The following is a 24,931-nucleotide window of genomic DNA, read 5'->3' as shown; positions in this document are numbered from 1 at the left end:
AAAATTTGCTCAATCAACGTAAATTTTCTTATTTCATCTATGATGTTTCGATAAGATTAGGATATAGAATCCGATGGGGCAGTACAATCCGGTCTCGCGGGGTTTGTCAAACCAATTGTTTTAGCTTGATCAATTGTCACGTGTTTGGCATTGAAACCTCAATCTATTTCTTGGCCCGCAACGGAACCAAAATCAAAAGGGAAAAACAAACGCCCATAGGTGATAAGGGGTTCTGGCTAAAATAGTTATTAAATGCTTAGTCATACTTACTTGCGTACGAACTTTTTTGTTTTATAATGTGTAAGTTTGAATTTTTAAAACATATTATCTCTTCATTTAATTCAAAGTTTATAATAAAATGGTCAAAATTAATTTTTTAATTTTTAAGATACAAAAATTATTCTAAAAGCGCCAATTTTGAATTTATTCAAAAAGTGCTCTATGACCAAAATTTCGACTGCTAAATTCAAAGAACGATACTAATCAAATATGTTAAAGGTGTTTTTGGAAGTGTTTTTGTCTTCCAAAAATACCTTTTTTTTCGTAAACAAAAATACGATAGCTCTAAACGGTCCATAGTGTCACTAGGAAGATAAGGGCTGATAGGGGCAGCTAAATCTTATCATCTAGACTAAATTTGAGTCTACTAATTACTTTGAGATTATATTCGGGTTTCCACGTATTTCCCTTTTCAGAACTTCTTAATTGAGAATTTTGAGCTACTAAACAATATTCTTTTTGTCCCAAATTGATTCGTTTCTAGTTGTCTCTTTTTACCAAACTAATGACCAAAAAATGTTGAAGTTGGAATTGGTTTTTCCTTAAATTTTTTATCAAGCCAATTTTGGTTTTTCCTTATGTTTATATCTTAACTAAAGTTCTTATTAAAACAGCTTAGTAACCTTAATTGCACTCCTTACAGATAATTACGTTATAGATTATGATGGTAAATGAAGTCCAGTATACCATTCACGTACGTTTTTCTAACAGGTGTCATTAGAGCACTCGTTAATGATACTGTAGAGGAGATGACAAAATGGATATATGAACCGTAATTGGTTTCATATAAATGGTTCATCGATTATATCATCCAATCTGTTTAAATTCATATGATAAATGGTTGTATGTGAATTGGATTTAAATGGATGATGGATATCCAATTATTTCTGATATCCAACTTCAAATTATAAATTGAGTTGAGCTGTATACTGGATTACTTTCTGCGTATGAAGAAGGCTTCTGATGCCAAACGGACTTACATTGTGCGCAGCCTGCTTCCTCGGTCCTTGATTAGTTAAAACATTTTAATAGTTTGAGTGAAAATCAATAAGAAACAAACAACATCAACAATCATTCCCTGATCAGGTTTAGAGTGTCTCACAAGCTTAAAAAAAAAATTAAACTTACTAAAGTTTTATGTGTACATAACCTTTTTTATTAACTTTGTATTGTGTATAGCAAGCTTTAGGTAAGAATTGCACACTTTTAAGACTCAATTTAACCGGTAGGACATTAGTTTTGGAGACTCAAATTCTTCAATCTCTTTGTCTTTCTCCCTTTCTATTAATCTGAAGCCCAAAAAAAAAAAAAAGAACCCTCCCCCCTGGGGAATTGATCTCATTAATTTTTTGAGCAATGATGTACTAACCAATACCTATTGAGCATCCATTTAGAAAATCTATTTGTTAAACTGGGGCAATAATATTGGTTATTGGAATGAATTACCTTTCAGCAACAACAGTGGCTAAGTTAAAACCAACTAAATGTTGGAGTCCTTTATTGTTGATATAAGTATTAATTAAAGTTCATCAAAATAATAATGACACAGATTTTGGCCAGTTAATCAATTGTAATTATAACTGGCGTTTATTTTTCAAGATACCATGAGAACATTATGTAGGAAAGGAGCATTCGTTTGTCTCTTGCACACCACTCCACGGCCGTCAAGCCCACTAGCGCAGTTCAAATTGGCAAACTCAAACTTCTTGGAAGAGGCCAAAGCAATTCCACTGAATTTAGCTACAGCACAGTCAGTTGTAAAGAGGCTTGACGAGGAAAATTCCAAAACAGGCATGTCTACTCCCATCTTCACCCTACTTGTATAGTTGCTTAAGAGCTTTCGACAAGATGTGCTTAAAATGGCCCCAAGCCCAAGTGTCAAATGTGATACTGTACTTGGTCATTTTATGGATGGCTTTTCGCAAAAAAAAAAAATGAGGAGAAACTTAGCTAGGCGTCCATTGTAATTGCCATTGCAGCACGCGTGTAGCCAAGCCCATCCATCATAAGTGTACGCAACTCATTGAGTAGAGTCTCTAATATTAGCAGGTTCCGTAGTATTATTGAAGGCTCTTAGCTACTCCCTTTAGGTTAGGACCAAAGTGCTGAATTAGGAAAAGCCCTAGTCATGGGAAGAAGTATAGCGTTTTGTTTCACTTGGTTACCTCAATAATTGGAAGTCAGGCTCAAGAAAGGAAATTCAAGATTACTTCCAAGTTGCAAGTAGTGGTGGGAGGTAAAATCCTGCAAACGGAGATACTAAATTGATGCATCCTCTCACGAATCAGTTGGAGATTGAACTCGGATTAACTATACATATTTATTTGCTAATTGAATCAATTTGGTAGCACTAAGAGACATGATTGGATGCCCATAAAAAATGTATGGATGCATCCTCTCACCAATCCAGTCGTTTTCTATTCAAGAGAACAAAAGAAATGTAATCGTATGTGTAACTCTTTGAGCAGTCCACATTCTATAATGATGCAAAAACTGTATAAAAAACAACCCATTTCTACAAAATGCCATTGAGGTGATATGTGTATTATTTTGTAACCACAATGATCTCAATCATCATGTGCTATATAGTTGACTCGACTATTCTATCCTATGAAGACAATTTTAACAAAGATAGATTGCTTTAAATATTCTTACGAAAACGATAAACACACAAGTGGCATATTAGCCTTAAAATTTATTGAAAAACATACAATAATTTGACTTTTTCTTGATTGTCCAACCTTCAAACTCAAATACAATATTGGAAATCCTAAAAGCTTAAGTCCAAATTATAGTTCAAGGCCTTTACTCCATATCAAATATCAATTAGCTGTCGAGAACAACACTAATGAACTGAACAAATAAAAAGGCAAATTCAACAACAAAGAAGAGAAGAACTACTTGTGAAAGAACAAGACAAAGACTGAAGGCACTAAACGGCCAACCTTAATCACAACAAGCAAAGAACCAAACAGGCTGTGTTCAAAAGTATAAGACTATAGTGCAAAAATTTGTAGCTCAAGTCATATTGAACATTTTCACAAGGTACAAATAGAACAACTAAAGCACTTTCGCTTCTAATAGGGATATATGGTTAAATAATCAACTCTATTATTTTCACATACCAATGGGTCTTTCCAAGTAATATGTAATTGCATGTGTTATATAAATTTGGGTAAAAAACAAAAAGTCCGTTATAGTAAATCTAATATATTAAAAAGTTCTCGTGATTTCAAAACGTACAAAACAAAACCTCATGTTTTGAATTAAATTGTAAAGGTGACAGAATATGTTAAAATTAACAAAAATGACATATTGGAATCTAAAAACAAATTTGTTATACCTAATTTTTAACAAATATACCTGTTCTACCCTTTAACCTCCAATTCTCTCTCTCTAGAGAATGAAACAAATGATTTTGTTGAGTTGCCTTTTGGTTAGTTATATCAGGACATTTTTGTCATTTTGTCCGTTCTTATTAATTGTACCGGATTCCATCATCTTTACAATTTAGTTTAAAACATGAAGTGTCGTGTACTCGTGTTATACGTTTTGAAACTATAGGGGGCTTTTTGTATATTAGATTTATCACATGAGATTTTTCTGTTTTTTACCTTTAACTTCTCGTCTCATTTTCTGTTTCTCAATAAAGAAGCGCAATTGTAAATTGATTAGTTACTCCCGCGGCTAAAAGCACTTTGTATACTGCAATACTAACCAATCCATCACAAACTTCTTTTTCTTATTATTGACTAGGGGGAAAAGCCCGCGCAATGCGCTGGAGTTTAGTGTCTGTAATTAAAAATGTTTGATAATTATTATTTGGTATTTTGTAGTATAAGAATTGAAGTATGACAATTTTATTATGTGATATTAAACAGAAAAATCATAAGTTACATATTGAGTCAAAAAAATATAATATGCAATGAAACATAATTATAAAATACGATCAACCACTTTGCGTCTGACGCAGTAAAATAAAAAACCTACTTATATATGCTCATGCACATTAGGGATATTAAAATCTACTGTTTAGTTTGAATTTGATCTTGATATGAGGGCAATCCATCATATTATCTTGTCATATAAGTGAGATTTGAATAATTAGCATACTTAAAGAAATCATTGCTAGTGGAATTTTGGTTCTTGCAAGCCAAATTCTTGAATTTATATTGATTCCAAGGACATCATCATGAGGTCTCCACCTTGACCAATCAATCAATTGTGATTTATGAGCAAATTGCGCGAAATGTCACTAAACTATTGTGAGGTGTCGGTTTTGATCACTAAACTTTTTTATTAGCAAAAAATATCACTGAACTAGTAAATCTGTACCGTTTTGATCACTCCGTGTACTTATGTCGTTAGGAGAGACGGAAAGTAACTTTTTGATGGGCAATTTTGTCTGCACAGCTTTTTCCTTGAAGCTCTCTAACATAAATTGCTCTCAAATGTGTCAGACAACTCGTAAGTTCAATATGAATATGTTACTACCAGAATATCAATGACAGTCTCGTAGGAAGGCATCTTAGCATAACCGGAAAAGTAGTTAATATCAATGACAAGGTACTGATTCCCAAACCGACTGTCCCTGATTACGTCAAAGTTGAAGAGATGCAAGCCCAAGGCATTCCTCAAGGCCTTGGCCAAGCGAGTAAGGAAACTCACTGGAAGCATTTGGGCGGTTGTCTTCTCCTTCATCACATCCTCCTGCTGCTGCTCATCATTGTTCTTAGAAGACGAAGAAGAAGAGGCGGCGGCGGCGGTGAGATTTGAAATTTGGGAATAGGTCAACAAATTGCGGTGAGAGGCCTCTAATCTTCCTAATGGTTTGTCGTCATCGTTATCCATGAGGATGTTCGGTAAAGACCTCTGTTTGACACATTGCACGTAGTCCCCAACAACATAGACTTTGAAGACAACGCCGCCGTGGTTCACAAACTTCTGCAGTACAAATGGTGCCTCCTCCTCCTCCTCCTCCTCTAATTGCTTCAATCCTTGCTGATTGAAGACCAAGGACATCCGGTGAGAGCTGGCAATGCCATCGGCGAGCAAGGGCTTCGCGATCACCGAAAACTCGAGAGGGCTAGGCAATCCCTGTCCTCAGAGATGTTGGAAATCTGGGACCAATACCTAGTGAGGGATTCCGAAAAAGCAAGAAGAAGAAGAGGAGGAGTCAGATTCGTCAGACTGGAATTCGATTGGTTCCCATAGATGTAAGTCGTTGGATTGGAACTTATGCCTAACAGGAGCTTGGACTATTTTATCTTCGGTCCGATTTCCTTTCTCTAATCTTTAGGAGAATTAAAGATGGCTTACAAAAATAACAGAGAATCCACTGATAATACCACATCCTGCCTGCAGATCAGAGTAGAAAAAAGTTGCTTGCTTGGAAAAATCACTTTGAAATTGCCCTGGGAATATCAAGAGGACTTCTTTATCTTCACCAAGACTCCAGATTAAGAATTATCCATAGGGATCTCAAGGCTAGCAACGTTTTGCTACATAGTGAGTTGAACCCAAAAATTTCTGACTTCGGTATTGCTAAAAGTTTTGGAGGAGATCAGACAGAAGGCAAGACAAGAACGGTGATAGAAACATAGTAAGCACTGACAACCACTAGCCCTGGATTTGTGAAGTGGCAATTTCTTCTGACTTAAAAAACGAGTGGCTGGAATGACCAAAACGGCATAAATAGATGAAATTGTCCCTCAAAAAATTACTTTCCGTTTCTCCTAATGGCATAAATAGACGGAATGACCACAACGGTATAAATTTACTAGTTCAGTGATATTTTTTGCTAATAAAAAAGTTTAATGACCAAAATCGGCACCTCGCAATGGTTTAGTGACATTTCGCACAATTTGCTCGTGATTTATTGTATGATTTAGGATATATAGCAAAGCATCTCCATCTTGATAGGGGTTACAATCATGAAGCATCAGTTTTTGAGTTAGTTGCAATGATGTACAACAATTAACATGCTAATTTAGAGGAATAATTATCTCAAAAAAGTACTAAAGCATCTTAATCCACTCTATTCAAGAAAACAATTAAAAGTAATGAAGTACATACTTTAAATTTGCAGCCAAATAGTTTTAAGTAGATAGTTAAACATATTGACAAATCAAATGAAGTGAAAAAATTGCCTAAATGGAATCGTTTGAAAATTTCCATAACCAATAGTTAAAACAACAAAAGAAGTAGATGCAATCTATAAATGAAAAAATTTATAATGATAAACTTATTTTAAACCACAAATAACAATTAACAAATGTGATCTCCTTCCTATCAAGCCTGTCTAACATGGACAATTGAATTGAAACACTAAAAAATTATCGCACATACAACCTACAAGATTACAAATTTCTTACAACGAAAAAGTAAATTGGTTAAAGAAAACATATCTATTGAGAAAAGGTGTTGCAAAATAGGGAAGAGAAATAACTAATGTAGAAATATCTGAATTCAATAGGCTGCATGATTGTGGTGTAACAAAACTGTAAGTAAATGAAATGAATTTGAACATGGGGTTTACTATGGTAACGGATAAGAAACCAAACTTATCTACCAATTGGCATTAATTGTCTTACATCTATATATCGTAAGTTTTTAAATAACTGATGAGAAAGGTTTTAGAAAATTAAGAGACTTGAATGTTAATACAATTAAATGATTAGAAGGGTTTTGATGTAATTCTACTAAAACACAAGCTGAATTCAGTTGTTCCCATGTTCAATCGGATATTGAACACTATTACATGTCAAACTTGCCCCTAACTTTAAATGTCTGAAAGGACATTTAAGTAATTACAACAAAACCAAATTAGCCATAATGACTTGTATTCAATACTTCAATTACTTTCACATTCCTAAAATAGCCCCACCCTTGCAGTTGAAATCCAAAAATCATCTTTGCCCTAAACTCATTCTTATATAGTATAAGGATTTTGTTGATGAATACTTATTATTGCACCTAATTTATACTAGAATTAACACATGACCATGCCCCAATTAACATGTCTCCTTTTGCACTTGAAAATTTTACCTGATTAATTTCAAATTTTTTTCGAAAAACTAGCAACAACCCTTCTCCTTTAACAAGTGCACATTAGTTAAGCTGTGTTGATATCCTCTGAGTCTTGATGGACTAAATGACTTGAGCAGCTAAGCATGTAATGTATATTAGTGGTTGGAAGTTGGAATGCTTAGATCAAAGGAATCACATATTATTATTTCTTTCTTTGTATTCCTCAATTTATGCTTAGATCAAAGGAATCACATATTATTATTATTTCCTTTTGTTTGGCTTTCTCAATTTTTAAAAAACAAGTTTTTCATATATAATGTTACAATAATAAGCAAATAAAAACAACTTAAAAAACACCACATCAATACAATATATAAAAAATAACTCCAAATATACCAAAAAAGTACACCACCACCACCACCACCCATCACTCTCCACCACTATTGCCACCACCTTATCGTCACCACTCCCACAATCACGACCCTTTCTCCTCTCACCCCATCTTTCCTCCCTGTCTCCTCTTCCTCCTCTCTCTCCTTCTGCTTATTCTCTTCTTCCTTCCCTTTCCCCAACCTCCAATTCCCCCTCCCCTCTACTGACCGTAACCTTCTTGGTCGTGACTAGAGTCGCAGTCACGACCTGCGAGTGGGAGAGGGGTTTATGATTAGGGAAAAGGAGAGAAGGGGGGAAGAAGGGTGAGGAAAGAGAGAGGAAGATGAGGAGGAGAAAGAGGATGAGAGGAAGAGAAGGGCCGTGGTGGGTGATGTAAAATTTTAAAAAAAAATATTCCAAAAAAATTGTAAATTATAAAAATATCCCAAAATATATTTTTAAAATACGTCTAAAAATAATTCAAAAAATATTTACAATAAAAGTTTTTTATATACAAAATTACAGTAAAATTTTTGAAAAACACTTTTTAAAACAACTAATCCAAACGCTACAGTAAACAATTGTTACCTTACCAACGAGGAAACTAATATCCACCTTTGAGTACACACTACAATGCAGCGAGTACAATCGTCAAGGCATACGGTACTACCTTACAACATCGATTGTCATTTCCTACGATTTTAAACAGTCAAAAACCCTCCAAAAACGACACCAAAACCCAGCAAACATTCAATCAGTCAATCAAGCTAAGGCCCTGAGGGTCTAATTGTTTCTCCGGCGAAGATGCCCGGAATGACATCAGATTCCGGAGACCACTCCAATTCCGTCGTCCCGATATCCCCAAACCCCCAGCCTACAACCTATCCTCTCCACCACGGCCTTAAACCCCCAATCGCTCGACTCTCAATTTCATGGGCGCGTGGAAACACGCTTCGCGTCACTGTTCTCCGTCAACCTCAGCCGTCTGCTGCCAACGGCGAGGAAGAAGCCGGCGGTAGAGTTTTGGAAGTGAAGCTCAGCGACAACGGGGACGGCGAAATTGACGATGCTCAGTGGCGGAGGATCGCCTACGGCTCGGTAACTCCATTTGCGCTGCTTCAGAGCCGGAAGAATTCGACTTCGACTTTGTCGAAAATCTCAGCTTTGGACAGTACAGAATGGTAATAAAAGTAAAACAATGGAAGAAAGTTGATAATTTTCCGTTGATTTTTGGGTTAATTATTATTATGGTGATCCTGCAGAGTAGATATTTTCTAGTTCAAGTTTCCTTCTATTTCTTTCCCTTCTTCTGGCTTTCTTTGTACATAGTGACTTAAGGGCAATGCTCAAATGAAAATGTCTTCTCTTGATGACATGGGGGCCATGTTCTACACTTAAAGCCAGGAAACTTTTGTAATTTGTCCAAGAATTATGATATCTATCCATTAATTGATCAAGGTGAATTTTGAATAATTAGGTGGCAATACATTATGGAATATAGTAGGGAGATAAATTCTCTCCTTGGTAACCCAAAGCCGTCTCCTAGTTTAGCCATTGAAGATCAAAAGACAGTGCTAAAGGTGAATCTTTACCTTTGAGTGGTTCCTTGCATCTATAAGTGCACATTAGCTCTTTGCTTGCTTATCCATCTTGTGTCTGTTAATTTTAGGATGTCCAAAAGCCAACATGTTTCAAAGCTGCCTGGGAGCTGATGGAAATATTTTATGCAGACCAGCACTCTCAAGCTTGGATCCCTGAAAGGCTTCTTGATTGGTTGGCTGTATGGATATTTTCTCTTTATAACCTGTGGTTTACTTTTTTGGATCTCTATTTCTGCTGTTACCGTCTGAATAAAGTTTAGGTGATCTAACGATTGGTTTCTCTTTCAGGATTACGATTGTCTATTCTCTGGTACTCAGCCAACTGTCCATTCAGAACTTGTAAACTTTCAAAAGGAACTGGTCACTCGGCAGGTTGCTACCCTGATAATTAACTTATTATCAGACAGAACTAGGCACTTATGGCTCTGGCCATGTTCTTAGGAACTACTTTTAATTCTTATTGTTTCAACGATGAACTGAGTTTTATAAGCTTGCTTTATATGTGACTGGGATAGGCAGACATGGAAATTTCTGTACCAATTTCTGAGGCAAGATTCAAAATAGAGATATTCGTGTAGCTCTTGATGTTCACAAAAGACTCAACATTTTTGTTCTCACTCCTTTCCTTTCAGTTAAATATTTTGACTGTAGTACTCCTTTTTTTTTGGGGGGCTGCATCAAGGTTATGCTAAATTTATTTATCATTCTGGATTAGCACTTAGCATCAAATATTATCGATCAGTTAATGCATTTTCTTTCTGGAAGCAAACACTTGTTTGAATCATTATACTCATTGATGCCTTATTTTCTTTAGAAAATGTTTTCATTTGGTGAACCATGTGATGTCTCAGGCAGTTGAAGATCACCCCAAGTATTGGGAAGCAATATCATCAACATTGGCAATTGGCTGGCTGGAAATTGGGGTATTCATACCTTGTTTTTCTATAGTGAATTTAACTTTTTTCGACAGTGAATTTTACCATGAAGCCTTTTACATGAAAATTAGGAGTGACTGAGTTGTACTTTATGATTCTTGTATGAATGTGCATAAAAGTTCAAGTTCTGCTGCAGGTGAAATTGCTGCGGTTGCATGGATCATATGACTTTGATCAGCTCGGGAGTCGTGAAGTAAGTTATGGTAGTTAGTAGTTTGTGGCATGACTGTTACCTTCTCATTGTCTGCGTGTCATGATTTTCCATAAAGATAATGTTGCTGTGATCTGGTTGATCTTTTCTGGAGTACATAATATTTGCTTCATATTTCAGAACTTCCTTCTGTAATGGAATGAGAATCAAGCATTATTGGCTAGTTTGGGAGTTGAGGACAGAAAAGAAAAGAAGAGAAACCTTAAGTTGTGAGAGAAAAGAAACGGTAAGAAAAGAAGAGGAGATTTTAATGTTTTTTGGGAGTTTATGAAAGAAATGGGATGATTTTGGATATAGACATCATTAAAATTTTAGTTTAGAAGTCATTCCAGGACAGAGTTGGTATTTTCAAAAATTATACAATGCTTTCCCAGCTTCCTGTCCAAATCTGGCCATAAATGGGCAGAAAACTTTTGAATCTACAGCAGCTACATAATCTGTCTAATTCTGGCCCTTTCCATTCTTTTCTGTCTGAAGAAACTTGCAAACGTAGGAATAGTTCTGATTTCTCTCACTTTCTCTTCTTTTCTTATCAAATCCAAGCTCCCAAACAGACTGTAAAAGAAATTGAATGTGCCAGGGAACCATTTTGTGTTATTTGTAGTGTATGAAAAAATGACCCTTATTGCTGTATATCTCCGTTGCTCCATATTCTGGCCAAAACAGGGGAAAAAGTTTTTCTGTTTCTCCTTTAACTTGAGGAGGATGCTAAAAGGAAGCAAATCAAATCTCCTAGCTTGTTCTTGATATTCAGTTCTGACATTTCTATCATGTAATAGATGTTTGGGTTCAAATCTTTTTTTTTTTGGGGCAAGTTTTTTAAAGAGATACTACAGCATAGATGTCATTTACTTACTGCGAGTGCCCATATGAACTGAAAGCCTCACCCTTCTTAGGGTTTTCTATACCTCTTTTATTGTTTTCTTGCCAGATATATCTGTGCTCTATTAAGATAAAAGGCTGCTAGAATACTCGTGGGGCAGTGAGGGAAGGGGGGGATGGCAACCAGGTCCATGAAGCTTTTGCTAATAGGAGGTCACGGAAGACTTAAGTTGATGAGGATCCGGACTGTATGATTTGGATCCTTTGTACCAAAAAAAAACAGTTCAGATATTTCTTTGTCCTTGGAAAATGCTGGTGGGTATGTATTTGAACATTTGAGTGCTTCAAAACAGATGCAAAAATGAAGGGCATTTACTTTCTTTGAGCAAAATTTATATCTGCTTGCTACTTACTCCATACTGGCAATTTTGCATCTTTAACCTTTTCTTCCTTGGGGTTGGAAAACACATGCATGTAGCATATAGTTTGTGCTTAAGTGGAATATCCAGTGCTGCTCATCAAATGGAGTTCAAATGTAACTGTTTCTCTTCAAGGTTTTACTTCTATTCGACTGATATAGGAATGGAAGCTTTTCATATTTGACTGAATTTTTTTTTTGGGGGGAGGAGGGAGAATCACTGAAATTTGGTTTCATTTTTGACTGTGTTTTTATTTTTTCCCTTTTTGAAAAAGAAGTTGATCTCTTAATTAAGAATATCATTTAAGTTTCCAGACATGTAACATAGTACTTCGTGCCTTTCACCCTTTCTAACAGACTGAAAATGGATTAGTGGAAGCAGTCGCTGTGCTTATATCAAAGATGCCACGTTTGCGCGCTGATCTGGGAGCAGACAAATTAGGCGAATGTTATAAGAACAAGCCTGATTTTGTGAAGGTAATTTTGGTACTTTTGGTTGTCACATAACTCGTATCTAAGGTAAAAAGATATTTGGCTGATTATAAGTACATTATTCTCTGCTAGGCTTGGGAGAAATGGCGAGCACAAATAACTAAGCTGGACTGCAGTGCATTTTGGCTTCAATGTGAGCACCACCAGACAAGGGACGGGCTGAAAAATATACTTCAAACCATGCTTGGAAACTCCACTAGTTTGTCCAATGCAACATTTCATTGGATGGAGTTGTACATTGCTCATTTTTTGTACATCAGACCCTTCACTGCTGTTAGTAACTCTAGAATCCCTATATGTACTTGATGATTACCATCATGTATTTGCTGTGACTTCTGTTCAGTGTTAGACTGGAAATTGGCAGGAAATAGGGTTGATCATTTTTCCTGGTGCAGGGTTTAGAAAGCATGTACAACTTAGCTCAAAAGTGCATGCAGATAAAACCAGTTTCTGGTCACCATAAATTGATTGGACTTCTAATTGGAATTCTTGGCGAAAATCCAGAGGTTAAATAAGTAATTTGGTTAACATGATGTTCATATTGTGGCCTTTCATCTGAAGATAAATAATTTGGTTTTTATTTCTTATTCAGGTTGTCTTAGCAGAGTGCTCAAAATCATTTGGCTCCTGGTAAGATTGCTATGGTTATTTTTCGTTTACTGATTCTGCGAGTAAATTATGGTGGTTTAACAATGAATAGAGAAGTAGAATCTAAGTTTTCTTCATTTTTCACTCCCTAATCTCGGGGGAGTATGGATTACGTGATAGCAGCCAAAGGGGCTTTTTCTATTGAACAAAGACCAGACTCCATAATAACACAGGCAACCTGAATCAAAGCAAATTCTTCTCTTACCTTACTCTGGACCTGTTAGATGGATTGGTCATTGAATCCTTCCCGAACTCAATTTTCACATGCCTCTGAAAATTTTCATTAACAGTTTTTTATTAATCACTGATTCTTTAAAGGTAAGCACATGGCATTTTTACTTAATAATATCCAGCAACCGTTTTTCTTGCTCATCGTGAAAAAATTTTGAATCTCGCATATGGAGCATGAATGGTCCATTTTACTTTAACTTGATGGAATCCGCTGGAAAACTTGCAATATATCAGTTTTAAGTCTGTGTAGCATTTTTTGCTCCAAAAGAATAGCAAAAACATTAGAAACTTCTGCAATATCTGATCATTTTTCCCAGGCAGCATGATACTGTGACTGCAGCCCTTCTGTTTGTCTTTTTCAAAATACTTCCTGTATTTGTTAATAATTTATCAGGACTGTTTTATCTTCTCTATGTGGTGTTTGAATACATAGGGACAAGTAAATCCTCTCACTTTGGAGCCATTTTTAGTAGTTTTCTTTGGCATATAGTATGTTGTAAGAAGAACACACGACATTTTTAGTGATGACACTGCAGGTGGGGGATTTACATCTGGCACCTTTAGTGTCTGTGAGTGTCCTTACTGACCCAAATGAGGTGGTTGGACCAAATACTTATGACATTAACCTGCATCTTGTACTTAAAATTCAATAGGATGATGGCACATGCTGCAGAATTGTTGACAGCTGGGAACATTCAAGCTGAAATGCTTTTGCAGAAGGAACAATTTCAATTGGGGGGAATCTGCATTGAGGAGCTGAATCGACTTGTATATGCCCAAGTTCTATCTTCTCATGCCTTGACTTGGCAGGTAAGTGTGAAAAATAATTAGACATTACCTTAACAATTTCATTTCCTCGGCCTCTTTATTTCCTTTCAGTTAAAACATTTGCATGTGTTCCCCTGAATATTCATATGCATGAGGTAAAAGAGACACAGAAACTACTATTTGAGTGAAAGGACTGCCTAAACAGAGAAATGGATTGATTTATTTATACTAGAAGGAAATGGTTTTTGTATGCACGTCAAGTGTATTTCATGGGATATCTCTGGGGTTGGTTAACCTTTCTTTCGTTGCTCTATTAGTTTGTATATGTTGTTTGCCAAATAGTATATATTACGACATACAAGTGAAAGTTGCGGGCTGTGCTATTGTTTTCCTTTCCACTTTTTCCATTATGGTCAGTCCTCTGAATGTACTTGATTTACCTCCCTTCGTTTGTCAACTACTAGTTACTATCCATGACGTTCATTATTTCCCTGATTTTGATATTCTCACAGATCGCTCCAATATATTTGTCTTCCTGTATGAAACAAGGAATGGGTTTGTTGGAGACAGTATTGAGCAAGCAAGCCCTACAACATGATCAAGTACTTCTAAAGGTTACAGACTCAATCTTGTATGACCTTCTATTGAATGTCTAACACCCTTCCTCCCACCCCCCCTCCTCCTCCTCCTCCTCCTCCTCCTCTGGTTACCTTTCTGTCTCCACGTATTGTATTTGAAGTGATGGTTTCTTGTTTTCTGATGGAACAATGAATTGCATTTTGCTTTTAAGCAGAGCATAGAGATTTGCCGCCTTTACGAACTTGGAACTGTTAGTTCTAACCTGATGAAGGTATGCTAAGATGCAAATGGTGATTGATTCATATTATGGTATCAGCAAGCACATTTGTAGGATATTTTTCTTTTGTAACTTAGGATAGTGTTCCTGATACAAGCATCCTTTTCTTGGTGAGTCTTGAGACTGCAGAACAAAAGAATAAATGTATTTGTAGTCTTCACTAACATTGTGCTATATTGTCAAATAGATAACTGCAGTGCATGATTGGAAACATGGAAAGAAAGGTTCAGGAGTCTTCTGGCTTCAGCAAGCTCGAGATGAAGTCCGTTTAAATAGAATTGCAAAGCATTTGTTTGATTTTGTCGGAAAGTCATTATCTGATGAAAGTTTCAAGGTAATGCATGCATAACACTAGCCACTAGGTTAAATTAATGAAACATTTTCTGTTATTTGAATTGCTAAATTTGCAATGGATTTGAGTGACGGGGAATGGAATACCGTTTTTATTGTTCAAAATTCTGATTTTGGTAAGGTTTTACTAGTAGTTTATCTGGATCATAGGTGATGTTTATGCTAATATATTCTGGTTGTCCTTTAAATTATATATGTGATCTTTATAGTATACATTAAGGATATATTTGAAGTACAAGCACCATCTTCTTGGCCACATAGCCATGAGGTGGTTTATTATGTATCATGAAAATTTTTTACTGGAGTAGTTACTTCCAGATTCAGAAGGGGAGGTTTTGCAACTATGACAAAGTCAATTTTGGGATGTGTCATTTACCCTGACATCAATCATAAATATTTGATCTTCCCTGGAATTATGCTCTACTTTTGAACTTTGGTTTAACATTATGGAAAGTTACCCAACTTTTATGAGTTATTTGCTAGCTCTTAGCTGTTGTGAAAGTCAATCAAGCAAGTGAAGTCATGTTACATTGGATCATAAACAAACTAAATTTTGCAAATTAGTGTGGTGCCTTTACCTAATTACTTCGCTTTTGTTGTTGCTTCCTCTGTAGCAATGGGAAAGACTTATTGAATTGCTAGGACCTGAGTCAGGGATTGCTGGGGGACTCGAGTTTTTGAACAAGTATGGACTTGCTGATCTATATGATTGTTTGTTCACACAAACCAGACTCAAAATTAGTAGCATTATTCTCATTCTCATTTCATTCTACCTCTCCAATTTTGTTGACAGGTACAGGGAATTTAGGCGTTCTCTTCAGCAGGTTCACAGTGGAACAGCTACTGATGCTGCTCAGAGAGCTGCTGAAGCCCTTATATCAGTATGTTCCACACATTTTTAACCCATCACATATTTGCATCCATATTCATTGAAGAGACGATGATTGATTTAAAAGCAACAACAAAGAAATTAATCTTTAAGAAATTCTAGGTTTACAAGCTTTCGGTACTTTGTGCTAGTTTCTAGACCTCTTATAAGAATTGATAGAAAGCCTTTTAATGGATATGATGGTCTTTTGTGATTGTTATCATGGTGCACTCCCTTTAAGGATAACCTATTGTCCATTATTCTGTATAGATAAATGAAATACTTTACTATTGCAATTTCAACTTCATATTCTTCTGAGCAATGATCAGGCTAGTAACTTTGTGCAGCTTATGAAAAACCCCTCTACACCTCAGAGATTTTGGCTGCCTATTCTACATGATTCGGTAAGCTGCTTCTAATCCTATATTCTTTAGTTTTGCGGCCTTGCAAGTTTTAATTAGTTCATGGCTTTCCCTACACCCTGCACTTTTCTGTGAAATAGTTTGATGCATGGAATATAAACAGCACTGCCCCACTATTAGTTGGTACTTACAGGCGATCACATAGTTGCAAGATAATAGTTTGAAGATGCTGTATGTGTTAACTCATAGTGGTTTCACAGAGTCCCTGCTGACCTGTTTTTGTGTTTTTGCAGTTGAAATTGTTTAACTGGGCAGGGCGTCCATTGCTTAATGTCTCACAGACTAATGTGTTGTTGAATAAACTGCAAGAGTTGTCAATGGCAAGATTGCGGCCAGATTTTGTCAATGCTGACTTGCCACCTGAAGCCTTGAACTCTGTCAGATTAGCTATTGCCACTAATCTTGGACGTGCTATTCTTGAGGAGTGACACCAGTGATTTGCTGCATTTTCTCCTTGTAGAGTTGGTGGCGCTTTTCTGGATCATCCTGTTTGTGGGCTGGGTTCATTAATTGTGTACCTCATAATCTACTTTGGCGAGTGATCATTGACAGAATTGTTATGCCCAGAGATGTAATAATTTCCTGCCGCAGAGATATCTATATCCAAAGCTATCTCCACTGTGGATTTTCAAGGTCACCGATTGTCCATGCTCTTGGGAAAATGGAGAAGAGAAAGGACACTGGTTCATACCTGCACTAATTGATTTGTGACTTGTGTTGGATGATCATTATGTGCTGAGAATGTTGCTACTGTGCCTCAAAAAGAAGGGACCTTTCAACGTAAAATTACTCTTAGATTACAGGATTAGAAGTTGGTTTTGCTCAGTGTGATGAGATGTATGGTGACTGAATTGGTCTGAGGTGAAGGTTCCCTGTGTACCAGTTGACGCTATTGTAAGTTTGTAGCAATACTGTAGAGATTAACCCCTCTCATTGTACATTCTTTTTTAGTACAAGCCACGTGTTACTTTTCAAATTGAACACACAGTGCTGCAGTATTTGATTTTGTAGCTTGGTCCCGTTTGGATTGTTATGTTTTGGAGTTTAAATAGGAAAATATATTATAATGATTTGATATATATATATATATATGTATATAAGATAAAAAGTGACAAGAAAATATGTTTACGAAAACGTAAAAATTTTTCATTAGAAAGATAAAATCCATAGCTCTCAGTTCTGCTCTTGGGCTTTACTTGGCATGAAAAGTTTAAATGTATTATGGAGAGAATTACAAAACTCGTAATGCAGGATCAACCAACCTGACTATTTGACTCGCATAACATTAACTTATTTTATGAATTTGATGATCAACCTTATATACGGATTTAACAAAAAAAAAAAAAAACTTATGTGTGGATTAATTTACTATTATATCTTGAATAAACCAATTACATTAAGTGTAATTGCTTTATTGGATAATCTCCAAAAGGGTGAATATGAACAGTTAGGTTTATTCTTTTCCTTGCACAAAATAATAAAAAAGAAGAAAACATGTTTGGCTTCTGGGAAATGTTTTAACTTCCTTGTTAACATAAAAAGACAACTCTGTGCCTGCCTTTTAAGTAGCACAAGGTGTGCCAAACACCTAATCGCCAAGAGAGATTATTAACAGAACGTCATGGTAATTACGTGGTCTTCTTTATACATTATGCAAGTTTCCTATGAATTCCTTGATGCTAATTCCCAGTCCCACTTACAAGGCGAAAAGCAAAACCCCTTCATTTTCTTTTCCAGGTTTCTAACCTACGAAGGGCAAGACCAAGCTTTGCAAATTCAAATGCTATCTTGAACCAGAAACTGATTTACCCTAAAGATATATAAACAGACATTAAAGAAATGGAATAAACTAAAAAGGTAAGGGACAACATGATACCAAAAAACACAACACATTAATCAAATATTACTACATTGCTGCAATAAGGGGTAAGGCCCCATATCTACATTACAGGTGATCAGAATAAAGATTATAACCAACAAATGAATATGGAAAGACCAATGATGTCAATGAAACGAATAAGAATAAATGCAACGCAGAAAAAAGAACAAAACTCTATCCTATAATCTACAGATGATCGAAACCACTAAATACCATCTCCCACTACCACTCCCTCCCTAGGACAAACCTTTAAATATTTCTAGAACCCTTGATCCTCAAGAAAGCAGTGAACAGGAGATAAACAACCAAGATTTGAATGTTTCCTATACAAGAAATAATCTACTTCTTAAGGCACTCGGAACTCTGAAATTGCACTAGCAACGCTTAAGTATGACACAAGCATCCTTGATCAATATACTAATTACAGGCCAGAATCTTTTCAATATGCTGCCGGTATCACTCTTCTGAGTAGCAGGTTCAGTAGAAACCCAGGCACACCATATATCCCTACAGTTTTTTGGGCAAGTTATAAGTCTTCTTAAGGAATCTTGATGCTGCTTCATCATTCCGATGACACAAAACACGCAAAAGCGTGTTTGGTTCAGTTGGATTCCACTGGCCAGATGTTGGTGGCAGTGGAAGCCTAGATTTTGCCGAGGAACCATATGCTTCCAGAGTCAACCGTCTGAAACGCTCAATCAGGCTTTCTGTGTCCGTTCGGAAAAGAGGAAGGACATCCCTTACAGTGGTAGAAAACTTGTTTATTACATCAGTTGGTAATCCATCACCATTGGCCCAGAATAAATCTTTGAGGGACTTGAAATCATCCTCAATTATCTGGAAGTCCTGCTTGGAGAAAGCACGGGTAGGTCCTCCAGCCAGCAAAACCAACAGGAAACCATCAAAAGATGCTCTCATTATGTCGGCAACAATACGCGTACGAACCCTTTCATGAATAGTGTCAGCTATGACTGTCAGTTTCTGCTCAAGCTCCTGAAGGAAAGGCTCAATTCTGGATGAAGCAGGCTCCCCAGCATACAAACCATCCCATAGGACATGACCAAGATCGCGGAAAACGATTCTATAGGCCACTGCCTCGCAAATATGTTGAATCCCCTCAACACAAGCAGCTGGCGTAAGCTCAAACTTTTTGACCAATCCATTTGAAAAGTCTTCTGCATGAGCCGATTCAGAGTTTCGGAGGAGGGTAATAATTCTCTTTTCCACAATTTCCAAATCTACCCTCAGCCTCTGTAAAGTATTGATACGCACACAAAGTTGTGGTATCCCAAATAAGTCATCCCCATTCATCGTAGCAACCTGTGAGTTCCTTTTCTGGGTATGAACTGGCTTCTCTTTCTTCTTAAACACCCCCTGAAATTTTGCCCCCATTGTGCATCTTGTCAAAGCTGGCATAGTTGGGAGATACATGTTCCTTGATCCTACATTTGAGTGCAATTAGGGAAAAAGAAAATATGAGAGCAGATTCTAATCGCAAATTTTCTACTGCAAAATCATTGAGATCTACAATAATTACCACAGCCAGATTTTGCCTTTGTTGCATAGTATTGAAGGCATCTGTCAAGGCCCATCATCAAGTCAGGAAGGAGTGCTGGATGCATTGGTATTGGCAGCTGAAAGAATGCATCCAATGTTTCATCAATTATTCGTAAGACCTCAACAGCAGATGGGGCATATCCTTCTTGATTAGCTTGGGGATTCCATACCTATATGTTGAAGGCCGCAAAGCAACAACTTTTAGCACTAAAGTTAAACACAAATGGTCATTGATAGAATTGCAATAGTAGCACATATTGTCAGATTCACACGAGTAAAGCTTTTCAATCTTCAGACAGCACAAGTAATAAACTGAGCTGTAAAGGAATAAAGAGAGATGAAGTGTATGAAAATAATTAGTTCCCATCAAGCCTACATATCCAGTTTTGTCATTACTAGTCAATTCAAATAGCAAACTTAACTACAAAATATTGAGATTCTTCATGCTTATTTCTTATCTCAGTTCAAAGATTCTTCCGTCTCCTTTCCCTTTTAGCCGAAACAAAGTCTGGCATAATTTTGAGGGAATCATAGAAAGGTTGAAAAGTATATTCCATCACAAGCATCCTGGGGAATGCAGAGCAATTAGCATACCTCTTGTTGCAGATTTCTGTCAACCCATTCCTTTAACCTGTCTATTCTTGCCTTAATCCAATCTTTCACCATCTTGGCTATTGCACCTTCAGCTTCATAAGGCGCCATTTCACGAATAATCGCCTTTCCACCATCATCACTGTCCACTGAATCTTCAACGGCAATCTGGACAAGATCTTTTTCCAACTTATCTGCAGCTCTCAATACCTGAACAGCATCTGGTGTCAACTCTGTTATACCTGAAATAAATTGCTTCAGCTCATTTCCATAGCAAGCATGAAGGGTGGCAACAGCAACACCTGCAGCAAAAGGATGCCAACTCTTCAGGATAGGACTAAAGACCTCCTTTTCATTACTAGCTAGTTCGCCAACATCTTTAGCAAGAATGGCAAGGACTGGAAGAGGATTTGGTTGATTTCTCAATGCCCTCCTGCTTGAATCTGCCTTCTCCATTCTCTGCAAGTCAAAATTCAGAAATCTTTTTACTTACTAGATAATTTACAATCCATTCAGAATAGTTATGCAGTTCTTTCTTATATCAGCAAACAACAGGACAGTATGAATCAGCAGTCCTTGTTATTATTATTTTTTTCTTCTTTTGCAATAGAGAGCAACGAATGACAGAAACCTTTATAGCTTATTGCAGACTATAAATTGTATAAACTATTTAGACATCAGATTGATTCACTAATTGTTCTATCTTTATTCTGGAACACCAATCGAGTGAAGCTTTGAACAAATCAAGCCTGAGCTGTTTGCGAGGAGCTGAGACCCAATTTGTGTCTTTTGATAACAGCAATAATGAAGTCAATGCACCCTCGTAAACAGTCTGCTGATTCGTCAGGATCTTGTGGCCCTTGAACCAAATATCAACAATTTGTTGTATTCCCTTCAGTAATGAGTACATTGGCAAATAAATTTATATCAGAGCAATCAAACCTCAATAGTCCATATTCCTTTCACGGTTATAATACAATATTACCAAAGTCGAGCAATTGGTAAAAATTGTTCAAGGACCAGTTGAAACCTGACTTCACCAACTGTCCAATGTTTCTTCAATTTTGTTCATGGATGTTTCCTCAGCTACTGAGCCAGAGCATGTCAAATTATTTTGCAGCAGCTCATTTATTAATTCGAAATCAACATAATGCACATCAACGATGTATCACTAATTCTCTCTGCCAGCTATGTTGCCAGGATGAAATGCTACTAGATAAACATATCTCCATCATAACTATTAGTAAATTTGTATGCCCTTAAGTATCACATACTCCCACAAAGTTGCCACCAATTTGGTTGGTCTGGCACCAGATGAGCACTCCAGAGAGAAACATTAGATAATTCCTGCACTCTTAAATAATAGATGTATACAGGATGCTATAATCACAGTTCTGCTGTAATGCAGCTTTTAAGAGATGGTGAGCCACAGTGCCACCATTCTTTTGATCCCTGATACCCCCCCACCTTGCCCATCTTTGTTTAAAAAAAAAAATAGAAGTAATGGAATTTTGGATAACTTTGCAGTTTGTTAAATTTTTGTCATATTCTTTTGACAAGCATGCATGACCGGAGGGAAAATCATCTGTAAAAATTCCTCCATACAAAATTCAAATATTGATTCCATTGAAAGCTGCCTTCTGTTTCTCAAAAGCAGTAAAGACTGCAAGTAACACAGAATATGAACTTGCCTGAGCAAAAGCAGTGCGAAGCGAAGATCTGATATAAGTGTCAATCCTGCTGCGGACAACATCAACTTCATTCTTCCTCCGGCGGCGGTATTCATTAGATATATCTTCAACCAAGATTTTAGCTGAGGATACGCCTAGAGAAACAATGCTTTGCATGGAATCAATATTTCCACTATCAAAGGTGTCATGATAAGCAAGAAGCCTTTTCTCAGCCCAACCAAGCATAGCGGTTAAAGTAGAACTCAAGATCTTTGCATATGATGGATCTTTTGTTGTTTTTGCATCTTTTGCTACCTCAGCAAGCTGATTATCAGCAGCATATAGCAAATCATTTGCGACTTGTCCAGTTGCTACATATCGGTTGAACAAAACCCAAGTAAAGCAAAGATTATGGAGCATTTGATTTAATCCAAGAATACCCCATGTTTTCTTTATGAGTTCCATAACCTCATCAACTTCCTCGATGATAGATGTTTCATCATTAATGTCAAAGCAGGCTTCAAGAAGCACTTCGTAAAGTCTGAGATTCAATGGAAAACCATCAGCCCAGTGGCATGAATCCAGGATTCCATCAGATGATCTGCCTGCTAAAGCCATGACGGCACTGCGCAAAACTTGCAGCGGCTCATTGTTTCTGCCGGTTTCTATTGGCCTATCCAAGGCCCCTTGAATAATTTGCCTCAGCCGCTGTGCAGCAGCATTGGACTTGTTATCAAGAGGAATCTGAGGATGTAAAAGAAGCCCAGCCTCAAGAAGCCTCAAGTTTCTTTTCTGCCACGCATCATATTCATGTGGACCAGTAAAATCTGATGACTTGAACTGCTGTAACAGCTCTAGAGGAAGAACCATTGACTCGATTCTTCTGCCAACCTATTGCAAGAAAAGTAAGAAACTTTATGATATCAGTCAATGTAGAAGAAGCGCAGGCCATTTGTAACCTATAAAGCTCCAACATTGAAGCAAAGTCTGTGTTAAATACAGAGAAAAGAAATCCCACGACCACTTAGTTTTGAATTAAATATTCACTTGACCAGCTTTTATTTTTTACCATAATTTATGAGTACTAGCGTCCAAGGGAGACATTTGTCTGCAACATTCGTGACAAATTAACATCTAAACAAAAACTTCTCAAACAGACAAATGGTGCAAAACAAACATACCAGGTTTACAGAAAAAGACAACAAACTGCCTCATTAAGAAGTTTAATACTACTTTGGATACTAAATGTTGTAAAGGAACAACGAATCAAAAGAAATACAGACTTTGAATTAAACCAGTATAACAATACCAAGAATTTCAGGATACATGAACAAATTTAATGACTTGACATAGCTATCAACATATCTGTTTGACAATCACATCAAATTGTTACAATTCCATCAGAGAACTTAATTTAGAAGCAAAAATTATAGCCTTTGACTGCTTTCTCGTGGAGAAGTCATGTTAAGAAAGATATGCTAATCTGGATCAGAAGAAATCTAAAACTGAAAACCTCAATACAATACAAGGTGATTGTCTTTCTAGAACCTTCCATTCGCCACAAAAACAAAACCACAAAAAAAAAGGAAATATTATAAAGAATCAAACTTTTTACAAATTGTTCAGCAACCAGTCATTACAAAATTACCGATAAGCAACATATCTTAAAAAGTGAATAAGCATCCCCAGTGCTCTGTTATTCCTAAAACTGCAAGAGGATCACCCAGATCCCATAAAATCAATCTCACCCCACTACAAAATAAGCATAATTCCTGAAAATTAACTCCCAACCAATGCTAAAAGTTGAAAAAAGGATCATAATTTCCCCATTCATCACCTAAAACTTCTAAAGATTCCAAATTTAAAGTCTTTTAGCATAATAAATGAACACTAAAAAAGGAGAAATGTTGACTAAAAGCAGACCTGTCCAGCAGAAACTCTAAGCAAAGCCCTACGAATTCTCGAATCCACACTCTCCGAAACCCTCATTTGAACCCTCATTAGCTCCCCAACAGTCACCGGCTTCTTCCCCTTTCCACCCGAGCCCGAACCCGAACCCGGACTACCCTCCCCTTTCTTCAAACTAGAGCTGGATCTCAACCCCAATGCCTTCTTCATCTTGGACGCCGCCGTCGACGTCAGCGATCTCTGCAAAGACGGCGAACTCGAGTTCGAAATCGGAGAGGAACTCGCATGATGATTATTAACATGCCCATTAACCGCAGCAGTACTCGTAGGACTGCTTGTGTTGTTATTGGAAATGTAAGCAAGTGGCTTTCCGGTGGAAGTCCGACAAGCAGCGACAAAGACCTCGAAGGCGGTTTCCCGGAGGTCCGAGGAGGAGAGAGTTGAAGTGAGGTCCCCGAATGGAGAGGGCAGGGAAGAGAGAGACAAGGTCGTTGTTGTAGCAGCAGCGGTGGAAAAACGGGAGCTAGCGGAGGAGGCAGCAGTGGCGGCGGCGGCGGTGGAGGGCATTGTGATGGTGGTGGTGGGGGTGGAAGAGGAATGGGAATCTCTTCTGGAGTGGCCAAAAGTCCTCTCCCTACTAAAAAGAGAAGCCATTGTTATTTTTCCTTAGGAAGGAAAAAAAAAAGAGAGAAAATACCAGAGAAAGTATGGTAGTAGTTTGGCAGTAGAAGAAAGAGTAGAGGAGAAGACTAGAGAGTTAGTGTGTGAGTGTGTGAGAGAGAAAGATAGAATGTGATTGGTGGTTTGGGTCGGATTTGGGTTCCCTCTCCATTTCTCACAACGTTCTCTTCATGTTTTTTTTACTAGTAATTAACAGCGTATCATTTTAAGTTTGACTAATGCTAATCAGTTCATACTACTGAATCGGTTGCTTTATTTTTAATACCAACAATTAAGAATTGTTTTCCCCGACTTTCGATTACAACGATCAAGTCACGAGTTTCTGATAGAAAACGAACAGTT

At 37.0% G+C, this 24,931-nt stretch overlaps 3 protein-coding genes across 3 annotated transcripts; 1 reads left to right on the top strand and 2 right to left on the bottom strand.

Annotated features, from left to right (window-relative positions):
• Positions 1 to 4,752: 4,752 nt before the first annotated feature.
• Positions 4,753 to 5,491, bottom strand: LOC113780765 (inositol-tetrakisphosphate 1-kinase 1-like). Its single transcript, XM_027326537.1, has 2 exons — positions 5,471 to 5,491; positions 4,753 to 5,376 (listed from the first exon to the last, which is right to left on the bottom strand). The coding sequence occupies exons 1-2, from the start codon at positions 5,489 to 5,491 to the stop codon at positions 4,753 to 4,755; spliced, it is 645 nt and encodes a 214-aa protein (XP_027182338.1).
• A 2,945-nt stretch (positions 5,492 to 8,436) lies between these two features.
• LOC113781511 (nuclear pore complex protein NUP85) lies at positions 8,437 to 17,313 on the top strand. Its single transcript, XM_027327463.1, has 18 exons — positions 8,437 to 8,861; positions 9,158 to 9,260; positions 9,350 to 9,460; positions 9,570 to 9,653; positions 10,133 to 10,204; positions 10,353 to 10,409; positions 12,025 to 12,144; positions 12,232 to 12,432; positions 12,555 to 12,665; positions 12,752 to 12,789; positions 13,692 to 13,848; positions 14,319 to 14,420; positions 14,600 to 14,656; positions 14,850 to 14,996; positions 15,628 to 15,698; positions 15,807 to 15,894; positions 16,229 to 16,285; positions 16,537 to 17,313. The coding sequence occupies exons 1-18, from the start codon at positions 8,485 to 8,487 to the stop codon at positions 16,729 to 16,731; spliced, it is 2,148 nt and encodes a 715-aa protein (XP_027183264.1). The 5' UTR covers positions 8,437 to 8,484; the 3' UTR covers positions 16,732 to 17,313.
• An 882-nt stretch (positions 17,314 to 18,195) lies between these two features.
• LOC113779272 (protein unc-13 homolog) lies at positions 18,196 to 24,620 on the bottom strand. Its single transcript, XM_027324816.1, has 5 exons — positions 23,924 to 24,620; positions 22,022 to 22,891; positions 20,334 to 20,789; positions 19,720 to 19,909; positions 18,196 to 19,624 (listed from the first exon to the last, which is right to left on the bottom strand). The coding sequence occupies exons 1-5, from the start codon at positions 24,560 to 24,562 to the stop codon at positions 18,690 to 18,692; spliced, it is 3,090 nt and encodes a 1,029-aa protein (XP_027180617.1). The 5' UTR covers positions 24,563 to 24,620; the 3' UTR covers positions 18,196 to 18,689.
• Between the last annotated feature and the right edge of the window lie 311 nt (positions 24,621 to 24,931).

The sequence above is a fragment of the Coffea eugenioides genome, chromosome 8, assembly GCF_003713205.1.
Source record: "Coffea eugenioides isolate CCC68of chromosome 8, Ceug_1.0, whole genome shotgun sequence".
In the NCBI taxonomy this organism is placed as follows: domain Eukaryota; kingdom Viridiplantae; phylum Streptophyta; class Magnoliopsida; order Gentianales; family Rubiaceae; genus Coffea; species Coffea eugenioides.
Note: the sequence above shows the minus strand (reverse complement) of the source record. Positions and strands in the feature narration are given on the sequence as shown.